The sequence below is a fragment of the Falco naumanni genome, chromosome 9 (genome assembly GCF_017639655.2).
Source record: "Falco naumanni isolate bFalNau1 chromosome 9, bFalNau1.pat, whole genome shotgun sequence".
NCBI lineage: Eukaryota > Metazoa > Chordata > Aves > Falconiformes > Falconidae > Falco > Falco naumanni.
Window position 1 is genome coordinate 49,480,537 of NC_054062.1, and position 16,499 is coordinate 49,497,035.

The window sequence follows — 16,499 nt, forward strand, 5'->3', positions numbered from 1 at the left end:
CCACAGAAAAGTACTAGAACATCTCAGAAAGCCTGAAATAAAAAGTAGGAACTGTGATGGAACAAAAAAAGTCAGGTATCAAATTATACCTATTAGGGAAAAGTGAGGATGTGGGCAAATACACTTTTTCTGTCAGTGAGCCTGCAAGAGCAGCTTAAGGAAGATGCAGACTCACAATTTTTGAGTTGAAGGCAAAGAAAAGATATGACTGTATAGTTAGCACGAGGCCTGAACCCAAGGGCTGGCAGAGCCGTTGCTACTGGCCTTGTCGCCTGAGAAGAGAAATGGGCTTTGCACTGCATGACTGCTACGGAACAGTCCTTCGGGCCAGGGTGAACATCCTGAACCCCAACCCCACACACTCACCATGCCGAATTAGGAATGGCTGGAATCAACATGTGGAGAAAATCTTGAGTTTATTTCTTACCAGTTTTTAGGGAATACTTTGCAGTGAAGAACTTAAGGAATTAATGGGAATCTACCAAGGCTGGGGGTTGTATAGCCTGAGTGTGAGACAATCCATTGCCATTTTCTCTTTATTTATTCCATGCAGGAGATGCTTCCTGTCAGGATGCTGGAAGGATGTGTTGCCACACAAGTGGTATTTTCGATGGCTGCTGCCTGACCACATGCCATCGCAAGGGGGTTTTCATGAGGCATTATTTCCATAGGAAATTCTTATGCCGATACACCACCGTCAAGCCAAGTGGCCGGTCTTGTTTCCACCTCTAATGCAGCCGATGCGTTCCTTACCCCCGACGCTGTTGACCGAGGCGGACCCAGGTTTGCCTCAGGGAGGGCCCCGGCACGGCCGAGCGCCAGCCCCAACGGGGAGGCCGCTGGGGGCCGGGTGGCCCCGAGGGGACCGACCGGGCGATGCGTGAGGGAGACGCCGCAGGGCGGCCGCCGGAGCCCGGGGGCGGTGCCGGGAGAGGGCCCCGGGCGGCGGGGCCGGCACGGAGCGGGCTGCGCGCGGCGGCCGGCGGGGCAAAGCCCAGCGCCCCCGCAGCGAGGCGCCCCAGCGGCAGGGATGACATCACCCGTTCTTCCCAAAGAGGCGCAAGCTGATTGGCGGAGGGGAGCGAGCAGGCTCCACCAATGGGCGCCGGGCAGGCTGGCAGGCCGGGCTGACGTGCGGGCTCCTGGCCGTATGGGGGTTTATTTTGCTTTGGGCCGCTCCAGCCGCCGCCATTAGAGGAGCCCGGGGAGCGGGGGCGAGAGGCTCCCCCCGCCGCGCTGAGTGGGAACGCCCGCGGCCGCGGCAGCCCGCCGCGTTGGGAGAGACCATGTCCTGAGCGGGGAGAGGACGCCGCAGCCAGCGGGCCGGGGGGGGGGGGGGGGGTCGGCGGCGGTGGCGGCGGTGGCGGCGCGGGGTGCAGGCGGTTTGCAGCGGCGAGCGTGTGCCCGAGGGACGGCTCCCGGCGGCGGCGAGGTAAAGCCCCTCTCCCCTACTCGGGCAGCGCTGGGGGAGGACGGGGCACTGGGGGGACCAGCTGGCAGCCCCCCCGCGGGGGAAGGGGGGGGGGGCGGCGGCGGGGGCGAACCGAGCCCGCCCGCGGCGGCTCCCCGGCCGGTGACCCGCCGGGATTCGGCCGCCGGCGGAGCGGGAGCGGGGGCGGCCCGGCCGAGGGGCCGTGTGGGGAGTCGCCTCCTCCGTGGCCCCGTGACCGGCCCTGCCCCGCTGGGGTCACCGTCCCGCGTGGAAGGGGGCTCCGCTGGGGCAGCGGGCTGCGGCGTGCCGCCCTCCGCCCGGCGAGGCGGCGTTCGGCCGGCCGTGCCCCGGCGGCCGGAGCCTCGCTACAAAGGCAGGAAACTCTGATTTCTGTCCTGTGGCGGCTTCTCCCGGCGCTGGGCTGCGGTACCTCGCTCTGCTGGGGCGAGAGCCTGCCCCTGCTGCCTCCCACTTCTTCCCTCCCTCCTCTTTTTTTTTTTTTTTTTTTTTTTTTCCTTTGGAGCTGCCTGGTTGGGTCTGTGTGCCCGATAGGATGGGTGATGTGAGCTGCTGGCTTGTGCCTGTGAATTTTGGGTTAGCACAACTTCCATCATGCTGCCCCTCGTACAACACCGCGTATCGTCGGTGCTTTATCAGGAACGGAGCGCGCCGTGGGAGGTGTCTCAAAGCTGAGCTCGCTGTTGGGAGCCGGAGGTTAAAAATGATGAGAAAAGTTTCTATGAACGAGTGAGGCAAACCCCTTCCCAGCTTTCTGGCTCTGCCTTCGCAGTCCCACGCTGCGGCAGCTGCCTGCCAGGGGAAGGTAAACTTCTCGGCGGGGTCAGAGTGCCCGCCAGTCCCGGCGCCCCGGGGTCCCCCCGCTCCCGGCGCCCCGCAGCACCCAGCCGCTCTCCCGGCAGCAGCGGGGTGGGAGAGGTGATGGGAGACGATTCGTCTGGGTCTCTGTAGACACAGCGCAGCCGCTGAGAACTTCTTGTTGCCACGGTGACTTTCAGTGATAATAATGACAACTTTTTCTAGAATTCTTGGGAGCCGGTGTAGTAAACAAATGTTGTTTGACAGGCTTTGTGCTGTGCTTGAACAGTCTCTGCTCACTAGCAACCTGCTGTGTCATAAGTGGTGAAGCTGGCATGTGAGTTTAACACGTTGATACATTTGTTGATGCACAAATTGAAAGGTGAGATGTCTTCTGTCTATTAACTTCCTCCTTTTTCTAATACATGCCGTGTTAAAGCTCATTCTGGTGTGAGAAGAGCCTTGTAAGAGTAGTTCAGGAGATATTTGTTGCACTGAAGTTTTGCTCTCCCTTCTGCTTATTTAGCATTTTGTCTTCGGGGACTGTAGGAAAGATTTGTGAATCCTTTTTGGTTGGTTTTCCCCCCCTCCCTCTCCTTTTCCAGTGGTTACTCAGAGGTGGGGAAGCAGGTAAGCAGCAGGAGGTGTTCTGGAACTCTTTCATTTGCCTCCTTCCGAAGGCTGAGTTGAGTTGGTGTCTCAGCATGCGGAGTCTAGCATGTCATATGTAAAAGATCACTTTTGATTTAATTCTGTCACAGCATTAAAAGAGAATAATGCTTTTGGATGTGTTGCATTTTGTAGGATTTGTGAAACTAATTACGTGGTGTAACTCTCAAAGAAAAAAAGAAATTGTTACCTTTACTTTTCTTACGCTGCTTAAGTGAGGACTGGCATATGGGGATGACCAATGAGGCCATGATCTGTTATTGTAGAGTTGTATCCATTAGCATTTTCTCAGAAGTATAATTAAAAATACTAATTTAATTGGAATGCTCAGTGGCGTAAAACATCAATGGGATTCATCACAGAGGCATGACTTAAATGGGAGACTAGTTAAAATGCAAAATTGGTCAGGGCAACATTTTCAGTCCTATTTAACCTTGTGTACAGCCTGTTTGGCCTTGTGTATTGCCATGCTAATTGTACATCACGCGATACGTAAATTCCTTGGGGATGGGAAATCCCATCCGTCTTTGGTGTTCTTTGCGAGATGGATCTGTAAATAAGTCAGAAGTGTAAGTAGAAAATACTTTACTGATTGTAAGGGAGTTTATTTTTAATACAGTCAATCAAATAATCAGATGTACTCTCAGGCACTTCAACGTGAGATTTACAGGCTCCTTCATGTGGTATTAACTTAGGTGTTGGAGTTCTCTTTCCAGCTTCCCTTTGCCATACCGGTTTTGCACTGGGTCAAGATTGTACAGAACTTCAGGTCAATATGCTCTTTATTGTGATACACCATCTACCAATCACAGCAAAGCATTTAAACTGCTACTGCCAGTTCTGTTAGCAATCTCATGCCCCTTCTTCCCCCCTAAGTTTGAAGACTTGGTTATTTTGAGCTGTTCAGAATTTATGTCAACAAGTAATCCTCATTTTAACTGCATGAATTATGTTCCACAGTCTTCTGGTACTAAAATGGAACTAAACTTTAGTTTGGCAGCTGAAAATGGCTGGCTTAGCTGTGACAGAGTTCTTAGTTTTTTATTTTTTTTTAAGTAGTACTGCATATGAAGAGGGGAATGAGGCAGAGTCGAAAGAATTTTTTTCAACACAGCTGATGAAGAGCTTACTGCTTCACTTGTCAAATGGCATAGCTTGGTAAAATCAGTTAAATAACAGATAATTATAACTTTGTAATGTCAGTTGAATGGAATTTGTTATACCTTAAAAAGAAAACTTCTATCTTCTAATTAAGATCTCAAACATTAGGAATTCAGACGCTTTCCCGGTACTTACTCTTTTTCATAGCACTTCTTGCATAGCTGATATTGCTTTAATTTGCACAGGATTGGATTGATTTTGTGGCTGTGTGTGATTTTGCAGCATCAGTTGCTGAAGCGCAACTTCTCATATGTATGTAAATTGTTTTGGAACTTTCTTGAAATACAAGATTAATGATAGGACTGTTACCTTTTTGGTATCCTACAGTTAACATACATTAAGAGAACTTTTGTCAATTCTAAGAACGCGTTGTTCTAATAATACAGATGATTTTGTGTTTCCTTCTTTTGTGGCATGGGCAGGTTTTCAGAAGCTCTGCAGTTGAACTGTAGTTGTATCCACCTAGTATTTTTTAAAACACCTTTTTTTCTGTGCTGCTGTCCCATTTATGCAAAAACTCATTTTGCTGAAGACCAGGAGAGGTGTTGGAGAGGGTGGAGCATAGAATGAGTGCAGTGACATTTGAAGAAGGAGCTGTCAAGAGGGGGCTGATATGGAGACCTTGGTTCAAGAAGGAAGATGAAATGGTAGTTTGTTGTGGGTTTTTTGTTTGTTGGTTTTTTTGTTTGGTTTTTTTTTTTTTTTTAGGAGGCACATGGGAGTGTAATACGTTGGAAATAGCATAGTTACTGGTATGTACAGAGAGTCTTGCCTGTGAAGCAGTCATGTTTGCAGCCCTTTTGCATCTTCTGCTGTACAGCAGGCATAATTAAGTTGGCATTTTTCCCTTCAGTTATTTGAGTTTATCGTGATATGATCTGTTCTGCTAATAATAATGCAGTAGTATTTTTTTTTTTCTTTCCCCGGTAAGGTGGATTTTTTTTTTTTTTTTTGCTAAGAATGGCTGCTAATTTTGCTTGTATTCACATGTGCATTTTAAATTAAGAAAAATACTCCTAAAACAGATGCTGGAGAAGGCACAGAATTTACATCTGTCTTTAAAGGTTGAGTTCAGACTTGATCTGAAAATACTTGTAGTAATGAGAGCTAGGTACGAAATGAATACCAGGTGTGCAACCTGCTGTCCAGGGGATGGGGGTCTGAAAGTATGGACCTGTGTCTGTTTTGGTAAGTGTCAGTAGGGCTTCTTTCTGAAACTATCACCTGTGAGCAAGGAGGCAACGGTTTTGTGTGTGTGTGTGTTTTTGTTTTTGGTGTTTTTTTTTTTCTTCTCCTTACTCCCACCTTGCCAGAAGCCAATTGTGGTGATGTTTTATTTGGGTTATGTTTGCCATTATTATTGTAAACAAATGTTATGGTTTAAAAATCCTCCATGTGATTCTTTGACTTTGATTTCATTTAGCATCTAGTCTTGAGTAGCTGTTTTTAATGAAACAGAAAAAGTCCGAGTTGGCGGGGAGTTTACAGATGTTAAGAAAATTTTTCTAAGTTACATTGGAGTTTTGCTATCTTCTAGAGATAGTCAGGAGTTAGTTTTCCTGAGTTAAAGAAGATTGTCGGAACCATGGTTTATGTGACACTGGAAAGAAAAATAAACTTGAGTGATCAGTTTTGTTTCCAGTAGGTGAGAACTATTGTGATCAAGTAATATTTTATGTAATCTATGATCAAGTGGCTTTGAAGTTGCACACACTTTTGTAGGTCTATTCATTTGATAACCGTGCGACTCGGTGCATTGATTAGCTGGGAAGAAAAATGACTGTCATAAACTTCATAATGTGGATAATTCTAGCAAAAAATAGGAAATTTGCTTTGTGAAGGTGATTGTCGGTTTAGGAGAGACTCCTGTTTCTTGTGGTTGTAAAGACTGTAAGTGCATTGTGTAAGTGTTGATTTGTACTTCTTTCAGGCTAATGGGCTTGAAAGTATTTCTTCTGCCTCCATTCATCTTCCCGGTATCTAAGCAGGGATTCAGTAGAGACAGCTGGCATGTTTATTAGTTGCTGCTATCTGAATACTCCCCTGAAACAGCTTCAATCTCCAGGTCTCAGTCTTAAATCTTCTGCAGCTACAGGAAGTGTTGAATATATACTTGTTTTCATGCTAGGCCTTTATTTTTTTTCTCTTTTTTTTCCCCATTTTTTTAGTTCATGCTACCATGATAAGTCAGGAGTACTTTGTACTAGGTGTCTTAACAATGTCTGATCATCATGTTGTCATTTATGCAATCTGTCGGATGAGCCTGTGGATTTAGGTTTTGGTTGTAAAGGCTTCCCTTTACTGTGTGCTTGTTCAGAAGCTAATTTTTATCTTGCTGAAGGGTTGCGGTGGTCTGCTGAGCTACGTACATCAGTTTTGTTCTCTGCATTACTGTTTAGCTTGGCAGAGATAAAAATAATTGTCACCTCATGGCTTTTAAATGGTTTATTTCAAGAAGGTTGTTCAGTGTTGTCTCTAGGAGTAAGTTACTCCCCACCCCTCAAAAGCAGAAGGTTTACTGTTTAGAGCTGTTACCCTGAGATGCTAAAAAGTTTCAGAGTACGTTGTGGTGAATAACTTGGGGGTTGCTGGATAGTTATGAGCAAAATGCAGGTTACTAATCATAAGGCTAAAAAAATAATTTTGTCTTCCCCCCCCCTCCCTAAAACTGATACCACTCCTTCTCTAGGAGGAGTTTGAATTTGTTTTTCTGGTGGTATTGGTTACTAGTTCTTTGCACTATGTGAAGCAGTGACACACAGACTAGTGGTTTTTATGTGTGCTGTGATAGTAGCACTTTGGCTTCTCTTTTTACCATCCCTCCCCTTTTTGAGTGTTTTGCTATTTACCCAGTATTTAAGAAGAGCTGGCTAATAGTGTAGCTTGTATGGTTTACTAGAACTAGTCTTAAATATAGCCCAATTGCACATGTGTATACCGACGTCAGTCCTTAACTGTATCTGCAAGTGGTTTGCCATTAATTAGGAGGAAACTACACAACAGTTGATGTTGAGTGTGTGTTTCCTTGTTTCATTTGGAGGCAGGTGGTTTTTCTCCACCAAATGGTGACTATGTCTGCGTGTAGCCATGATCTAATTTATGATCAGCCAGTATTGAGGAGGTCCAGAGGATAATTAGTGGAACTGAATGTCAAATGTACAAGCCTTAATATAATGTTCCTTGGTTGTTGGACAGGTTTAAGTGTTTTCAAGTTTGATGTGTGACTCCACAGTGTGTTTTTAGTCAGAGCATGACATCTGGTTTTCCTCATCTTGTGCGAGGATGGCTGAGATCTAAACAAAACTGAGTCACATGTTTTAGGCATATAGTCTAAACACAGATAAACTGTATTTTTGTATTTGATCTTGCTTCTAATAAAGAATGCCCTTGTTCAACTTCTGTACTTTGTCCAATGCACATGTCTTAAAAATGAAGTTTTAACAATTCTGTTGTGTTTTATTACGTATGTTACTGTATTGTACATCTTGAGTCAGTATTTATCTGTTGCTGACTGTTCATGATGATCACATTCGTTAAATGTTGCTGGCTGTATTTATGTGAATATTTCATCAGAGCTCATTATTTTGAGTCACTTTGCTTGTTTTTTTGATTAGGGTTGTGTGGGAGATGCTGTGTATTATGTAACTGTTGATCTGCTTACTCTCATTTTACCAAATGGTATTGATTTCTAAGTAAGTGGTTGTATTTGGTCCATCCTAATGTGTAGTAACATCTCATTAAGTAGTTGCTCACTTTCAATTGAGTTTAAAACAAAACAAAACCAACCAAAAAAACCTGAAAAATGTAACTCTCTCCTGAAATAAGAAAGAGGACTGAACTTCAAGCTGCTGCAGCAGTTAAAGTTTTCCGACCCAGAGGAGTGAGTAGCAAATAGAATGGAAACTTGCACTTTGCAAGTTACGCAGCAGGATTAACTGTAGTGGTTAAGAGCACAAAAATGCTTCAAGGGATAAACTTCAAAATAAAAAAAGACAGCAGAAAGAGTGAATGGTGAATGTTGTCAAATACCTGTTAATTCTGTGATGAGTTTTCAGCTTTTGTGCAAGAGTCTGTATAGTTAGGTCTACACCCTAACCTGAAGTTCACAGTCAGATCTTGTATTTCAGATGTCTCCTGGGATCTGTAACCTCCAAAACGTTTGACTACTTACTGCATAGACTGTTTGCAAAATTAGCTATCCTTTTGCATTAAAACTGCATATAAATTCTCTTGCTTACGAAAAGTCAGGCTTTAGGGTTTATTTGAAGTGATAGGAGTTGGGCTGGAAGTGTGAATGGAATATTGAAAAGAAAGTTGAACCAAAACCAGCATCATTTTTCTGAATATCATAAGTACCTAACGCAGTAGACTTAGGGTGCTTTGAAATGAGATGCGTATCCATAAATCAAAATTAAAACAATTTTTTAGTAATTATATATAAACGAAGCCTGTCAGAATTCACCCAATGAACATACTTCTGAATGTTTTCGAAAGTTTCTACTTTGTCAGAATTACTTTGGTTAAGGGAACTGCATTTCTTGCAGCGTCGTTTCTTTGTGAAAGATCAAGTCTTCTGGATTTTTAAGTAATTGCCCACTTGCAACTTGTCATACACTCTTACATGTAACAAAGGTCACACCTACAAATCTGCAGTGCAGAGTATTTGTTGACAGCCCAGACTATCAAAATTGAAGAAAAATGTTAAAACTCGTTTAACATACTAGATTGTAAATAGTTACTCAGTTATGAGCAAAATATTTTCAGTTGTTCTTTTCTCGTGCACCATTAATGTTACAGTTTATAGATTGTGTTGTGATTTACATAGCAATGATTTGGTCTTCAGAACTGAGATATGTGTCAATCTTAATGACGCCTGTCTTAAGACAGCAACATTCTCCCTGTTATCCATGTTACTGGGAGCAAAGGAGGAACTCTACTACTCGGAGGAGAGCAAAGGTGATACTTCGTGTTTTGAGAGCAGTGCTCTTACTGGGATGAGACTGGGAAGGATAATGTGGTTTGACAAGAGCCTCTGTCTTCCAGCATGGTTCTTGCTTTTTATCTGTATTTTATCAGAAAGGGCTTTTTTCTGCGTTCTGTGATGATAGCAGCAGTGAGAGGCCAGTTCCTGCTGTCTGCACTGCAAATAGCTGGCTAGTGTTCTTTAAAGAAAGAAAAATTTTGTAAGCAAAACCCCCCACCTTGTAGAGCAGCTTGCAGAAAACTATTTCGGTGCTCTCTTCCTGAGATGACAGAGTATTTTCTCCTTTCTGCTGATCTGTTTGGGACAGTGTCCTTTCATTTCTAAAGAACTGTCCTAACAATCAAAGCAGCTATGCTTACTTGTTAAATTCCTTGCTTCAATGTATTCAGGCTAATAAAGAGAATGCTTCTACATTTGTGACTTTGCAGTAATCTTTCCATTCTTTATTATAATACATAATTATTACCCTTAATGCAGAGTTTCCAGATTCAGCACTGATTTGATTTGGTTGTCTCATTGACAAGGTCAGTGTTCTTAATTCTTTTAAAAACTAATTTGCAGAGATGACAATGCAACTTGTTGTTGGTTCTTTTCTAACTATAGAAGCTTAGGTTCAAGTTTTATGCTTTTAATATAATGATCTGTTGAAGTTTATGCTGAATTCTTGAGAAAGCAGTCATGCAAGAACAGAATAGTTAGCTGAAGGTGGAGTAAGCAAGTATAGTACATTAAAAGAAGAAAGCATTAGTAAAATTCCACCCTAAATTACTGGGTGAGGCAAATTTAGGTGAAAATTGATTCTTAATACTTGGCAATAAATTTCAACTAGATTATTTAAAAATGTCAGTTGTTTTTGTTGAAGTGTATAGACAGTGTGATACTTCACAAGGATTCTTGGACCCAGATAACAAAAGTGAATTTGAGCCAGTTAAATAACCATGTCTCTTATGTAGCAAATCACTGGGGAGGTTTTCAGAGAGTTTACAGCTTTAAAAGAAACAAACTGGCCTTTTTTATTTAAGCTTGTGTACAGCTATGTTATTTTCTAGACCTTCCTACTGGCTGTATTAAAAAAATTTGCAAAATTTTTGTTTGAGCCCCTTGGTGCAGTTTATATGAGATTTAGAAAGACACTGTGTTCAGGGTCAGCAAGAGCGGCAGTGTTGATAAATGTATTTGGAAACAGTGAAATCAATCCATTGCTTTGTTTCTGACTTGAACAGTTGACTTGAATTCATCTTGGGCATCTCTTAAAAACATTCTGTAGTTCTATAAAACAAAACCAGCTGTAACTACCTGAATTCAGACTAGTGCATATTTTATCGTAACCATTTAAGGTGATCATCCAGATGTGTGTTTTTAACAGGTCCTCTTCTTACAGCTTTAATTAGAAAGTTTATTTGTGTATAAATGAACTTCAGTTTTCTAAGAAGCGTGGTAATTTTTTTATGGGTACTTGGAAGAGAACTTGAGGTGGTGGTATACAAGGGGGAGCAAGTACTTCTGCAAGTACGTCAGACTATGTAGGGTTAATCATAGGCAGTTTTTCTTAAAGCTGTTTGCCCATCCTATGTATATATAAACTCCACAGCAATGTTATCCAGCTGTTAGTGAGCAATTACAGCTGTTAGACTGAGACCCTTTATTGGTAGGTGTACGTTTAAAACCACCATGTTTCATCGTACATAAGGAATACAGTCAGTGAAAGTGCTGCTGTTTGATCTTTTGCTTTGACTGGCAGTCCTGTTCCTCTGCGCTCCTTTTTGTGGTCGGGTGTGTGAGAGGTGTTACCGCTGCACTGCTGAGCTGCTGCGGTAACAGATTCTGCCTTTGGTTATAGGGTCCTCTCTTTCAGAACAAGATGCTGCTGCTTATTTTGTTCCTCCGAAAAGTTGCTTCAGTGTGTCAAAACAAAAATAAATAAACCAGCCCGCTTTTCTTTCTGGAGCAGCCTGAGAGAGGCAGCTAGGTCAGGGGGAAGAAGGGTGGATTTCTTCTGCCTTGCAGGTCTTGCTTGAAGGCTTACGTTGATACCTAAGCTCTCTTTTCCCTGCAAATGCAGCAGCAGTTAGCTTTGTTTGAAAATCCGTACACGTGAGCAAAATGAGTTAAGGTGGGAACACTGATTTGGTCAGTGTGATTACACGAGGTTTCTGCCAGCACAGATGCCAGCACCAGCCCAGCAAAAAATCCATAGTGTAGACTGGCTTAAATCAGTGTCCCCTGTTTACGGGGAAGGGTTTGATTGTTTAATGAAACAGAGCTCAAAAATACCTTTTGGACACTGAATAACTAAATTGAGAGGAGTATAATATAACCTGTCATAATAATGTTATTTAAGGACTTCCCAACTGGGAAGAAACTGATGTTTCTTCCTGATTTCTCTGTGCCATTTTGCGTTTTCCCATGCACCTAAAAAGAAGACTATTCTTAAAAGCTGAAACAAAGCAGAACAAAATTTAATTTGTTTTAGGAGACCTTTTCCAACTGACTTAATTTAGTAAAAAGTGGTCTGATAATGCATTGATTTTTTTCTTTGTTACTTGAGAATACATTAAGATCTGATAAATCCTCTTTAATGTACTGAGTTACTCTACTGACTAGTCTGTCCAGAAGGTATTTAGCACACCATATAAACTGATCAATTGGAATCTACGTGGAGTTTTGTGGGCTTTAATTTCTTGTCTGCTCATGTTTTTTGGACATACGGCGTGCACCTGCACTTCACAGTCACTGTTGCGTTGTTTCTCTGTCGGAGGAGGTACTACATGATTCAGCTTCTCCTCTGTGAAGAATCTAAAATAAGTTAATTTGGAAGCAGGGTGGCGAAGAAGTAACTCTGAAAAAATGTAACAATCTTCAAACTGCTGGGTGGCTGGGTGATAATCCTGTGTCACCAGTAAATCGGATGGTTCTGGTGTCCCTGGGGTGGGGTGCAGCTGGGGGTCAGACCAAGACCTAAAGGTAAAGAACCCCCTGATGGGTGGGAGTGCTAAGTTGCCTCATCTAGCTGTGCTGTAGTGGGTGTTGGCAGAGCTATCAAAGAAGAGAAATTGCATTGCTCCACTGAGCCTTTTCATCTGCTTTACTTCATAATAACCCGAGGCCTCGCGTTCAGAGGTAGTGAGCTCATATCTCGGTGGCTTTCGAAGCTGCAGATACTCAGCCTCTCTAAGAATTACATCTGAAAGCATCTAGCTTTTTTCAGGAGCGCAGAGGATCATTGCGGCTAAACCCCTAATCTTACAATATCTAAGAAAGCTTTTCTGTCGCACAATATGCACTGTGCTATTTAGTTTCATAAGTAGTATCTCTGTATTTGTTTAGATTGTTTTTGCAACCAACTACTTTTCAACTTGAGCAGCACTCCCCTTTCCCAGCCTTGATGTCAGTAAAACAGATGATGCTTTGTTTTCTTGCCCTATCCCAGATGTGGGTTGGGATTTGTTTTCAGCGGGAACTGCTTTGTTGAAGGCTTTACAAACTAGGGCAGGTAAGAGACAATTTACAGCTACAGATCCCTCTCGGGCTTCGTCACACATTGTATACGGATCTGGCTTTTGGTTGGAAGCATAGCCTACTCAGAACATGCCAGCTTCTGCTCAGGTGGAAATTATTCTCAAGCTTGTGTTGGGCATCGCCGTATTGGGACAGCCACTTTCTGATTGTCCTCGGTAGCAGAAGTGAAACTGCTCTTGGTGGTTCTGTTGGTGGCCGTTGGCAGATGTGTGCGCGGTGTGCTGCTTCCTTCTCCTTTCTGAAACCCGCGTTCAACTGTCTTACATCCTTAGGTAGAAAGTGTTAATATCTCGGGAAACTCTACTGTTTATAGAGAGAATAAGCCTATTCACAAATGTTAAAGTAATTTAAAAACTTATTTTGGGAATTGAGGGAAAAAGCCTTGACCAAGTGGCATAGATAAATCTAGCATATAGTGTACTCATACAGGAGGTGTTTTGGTAAAGCTTTAGTTTGTCTATGGAGTAGAGAAACTGTTTTTTTTTTTCTCCACGTTTCTGAAAAGTCTTCTTTATGAAGTCACCTTTAGTAAAATCAAGTTGACTTTGCATTCTCGTGTATATGTATTTTTCACTTATTTTATTACAGGTAATGGGGACCCTAGTATGATCTCACTGCTTTTTTTTCCCTTACGCATGGCCGTGGACGTTTATGAGGAACGGTGGAGCGGAGGCGGTAGGAAGGCTAATTGCCTTCTCGGCACATTCCGTAGTTTGACACGGCTTTATAACGTATAGGTGGGAGTGAAGTGTTCTGCAGGCTGTTCAAACAAGTGATACTAGAACCCGAGCTTGATGAGAAAGTTTTATGTGTTCCTGATTGCTCATCTGCTTTCATGCAGCATAAATATGGATTGCTGCTGAAAAGGATAGTCCTACCCTTCCCTCTGTCCTGGCCATGCGATAGCCCCTCATTCATGCAGCCACCTGATCTGGCGAATACATCAGCGTTGAGCTGTTGGAAAAAAAACCTGCGCTGTGTGTTGGAGCCCACAGAAGGGAGATAGTAGGAATAAGGGTCACAAATTTAAGTGGACATTTAGCTATGCCTTGGTAGAGCAAGGTGCATGTGAAGGTATTTCGGTGAAGAGTGTACTAACTCATAAAACATTTCCTAATCGGAGAACAGGTATAAACTACTTCTTAGTTTGATGTGTCTAGTTTTGATTTTAATCCTGTTGTGTAACTTCTTTTTAGAGTTTTTGTTTACTAGACTCTGGGTGGTTTTGTTAGCCGAGAGAGTTGCAATATGATGACTGAGAATTCTCAGTCATTTGATATGACAAATTTATATTTTTAACAGTTTTGCATGTTTAAAAATAGCACATAATTGTCTCATATGTGTTGGGTAACTATTCTGTGGTAACAGAGGAAATAGTCTATACATTTGTCTATTTGTCCTTTATCTACCTGCCTCACTCTTTCCCTCTGCTATGCTTTCTATGCAAAGCTTTTTTTTTTTCTTCCCCATCCTAAGTTTCAGATTGCAGTAAGAGTGTGTGTAGATGTTTTGATGTGAATTTGACGTTGATTGGATAATAGTTCTTCAGCAGATTGATTGCTTGTGTGGTGACTGGTTCTTTATAAATATTGGTTTATTTTAACCAGTCTATATGTTAGTCTCAGCAGGTCATGACTGCGTTTGAACAAGTAAATTGGGATCAGTATAGGTGTGGCATTTAATAATTAACTTTCTGGTTACTCAGGTCCAGTAGGAAACCTATAATGAGTCTGTTTTCATTTTGTTTACAGGAATAGTTACCTGCTTAGTCTCATCCTTCATATTTGCCAATCTGAGGAAAAGGTCTGAGCCAGCATGAGGACAGAATCCCCTCTTCACTAGAGAAAAAGTGAGTTGCAATTGGATTGAAATCTGGATTTGTAGAACAAAAATACTATGTTAGCTTGCCAGCACACACAGCTTGTGCTTGCTTCCAAGTGGTATTTTAACTTTGTAACGGTACTGTTATGAGTGGTGTCCAGTCAAGGCCTAGTCTTGATTAAGGACATGTATAAAATTTTCAGATGCGTGCATTTTATGTAAACATGTACACCTACTTTTCCAAAATAACATTCGTTGTGTAACTGCTCACCTGTTACACTCCTTCCTTCCAAATCTGGTGAGGTCTTGTAATAGACCTCACAAGATTTAGGCTTTGTGTTCCTTTTCTTGTACTGCTGTATTCATATTGAGTTTTATTTTAATAATTTAGTATGTGGCTTGTTTCTGTAGCCATACTGGTCTCTTCTCCAATATTCTCAGTGCTTAATGTGTATCTGTTTTCTGAATTTGTTTTGGAAGCCTTTGTGCAAGTTTAAGAAACTTTAGAAATGCAGAGCTGAGTTATCTTATAATTTCTGCACTAGGTAATCCTGAAGTCTGCATTTAAAGTGCTGTTAGCTCAAGTCTTATCCTTTTCATAGTGTTTTTTCTCCCCCTAGATGTTTGGATAGTATCAAGAAAAAAGGATTGCCTGTTTGCCCAGCCTGATTTTTATATTTGGTGTAGTACACATCAACTGGATTGAGTCTAATTTACTTTTTTTTTTTAAACAGAGCTCCTATACAACCAGCGTGTACTAATGATGTGTTCTGATTACTTAGCTTTCTGCCTGACGCAGTTAATTTCAAGAAGTGCACGATGACAGAGCGTGGAATTAAATGGGCTTGTGAGTATTGTACATATGAAAATTGGCCATCTGCAATCAAATGTACCATGTGTCGTGCTCAGAGACCTAGTGGAACAATTATCACAGAAGATCCATTTAAAAGCGGTTCAAGTGATATTGGTAGAGACTGGGATCCTACGAGCACTGAAGGAGGGAGTAGTCCTTTGATATGTCCAGATTCTAGCGCAAGACCAAGAGTTAAATCATCTTACAGTATGGAAAGTGCAAATAAATGGTCGTGCCACATGTGCACGTACTTGAACTGGCCAAGAGCAATCAGGTGTACTCAGTGCTTGTCTCAACGCAGGACCAGGAGTCCCACAGAGTCTCCTCAGTCTTCAGGTTCTGGTTCAAGACCAGTCCCTTTTTCTGTTGATCCCTGTGAGGAATATAATGACAGAAATAAACTAAACACAAGGGCTCAGCACTGGACTTGTTCTGTCTGTACATATGAAAACTGGGCGAAGGCCAGGAAATGTGTTGTATGTGATCATCCCAGACCTAACAACATAGAAACAATAGAACTGGCGGACACAGAAGAGCCTTCTTCAATCATAAATGAGCAAGACAGAGCTCGATGGAGGGGAAGCTGTAGTAGTGGTAATAGCCAAAGAAGATCTCCACCTACAACCAAACGTGAATCTGATGTGAAAATGGACTTCCAAAGAATTGAATTGGCTGGAGCTGTTGGCAGCAAGGAAGAACTTGAAGTGGACTTCAAAAAACTAAAGCAAATTAAAAATAGAATGAAAAAGACTGACTGGCTGTTTCTAAATGCTTGTGTTGGTAAGTTGTTTGCTGCTACCTTATACCGTTCTGCCTGTGGTTAGGTATTTTGGGAGAATGAAGAATTAAAATGTAAGCTTGACATTTTGCGATAGATTTTTTTTTTAATCTCTGCATTTTAATTTTAAAAAGTAAACCACATGTAGAAATTCCTGCAATAGTATCAGCTAAAAGAAGGCGTAGAGTTCATCCATAATCTGAATAGTGTTGGACGTGTTTCCCAAGTATGCTTGGATTTTTCTGACCTTTTGTAGAAGTGGATATCCTTGTAATCAAATCCTGTAGTTCTATGTAGTCATTGAAAGGTGGAAAAATTACAAAGGCAGTCTACAGAACAATGTAATGCATATGGTACTGTAAAAAATGCCATTACTGGATCATTAAAATTACTTTTCTCTTTGCTATGGTAAGATTTGCTAGCAGAATCAGCAGCTGCAGCTTGGGAGTATTTGTAAACAGTGTAG

At 42.3% G+C, this 16,499-nt stretch overlaps 1 protein-coding gene across 3 annotated transcripts in view; it reads left to right on the forward strand.

Moving 5' to 3' along the window:
* Positions 1-1,334: 1,334 nt before the first annotated feature.
* Positions 1,335-16,499, forward strand: part of ZRANB1 (zinc finger RANBP2-type containing 1) — a 43,718-nt gene continuing 28,553 nt past the window's right edge. Inside the window, exons 1-4 of one of the 3 annotated variants that reach the window (XM_040607560.1) lie at positions 1,345-1,432; positions 2,516-2,630; positions 14,333-14,430; positions 15,137-16,035. In XM_040607560.1, the coding sequence (XP_040463494.1) occupies positions 15,222-16,035 (814 nt within the window). In that variant the 5' untranslated portion in view covers positions 1,345-1,432; positions 2,516-2,630; positions 14,333-14,430; positions 15,137-15,221. Of the gene's footprint in view, positions 1,433-2,515; positions 2,631-14,332; positions 14,431-15,136; positions 16,036-16,499 lie in introns of all 3 variants that reach the window. The other 2 variants (XM_040607558.1, XM_040607559.1) reach the window with 2 other exon arrangements.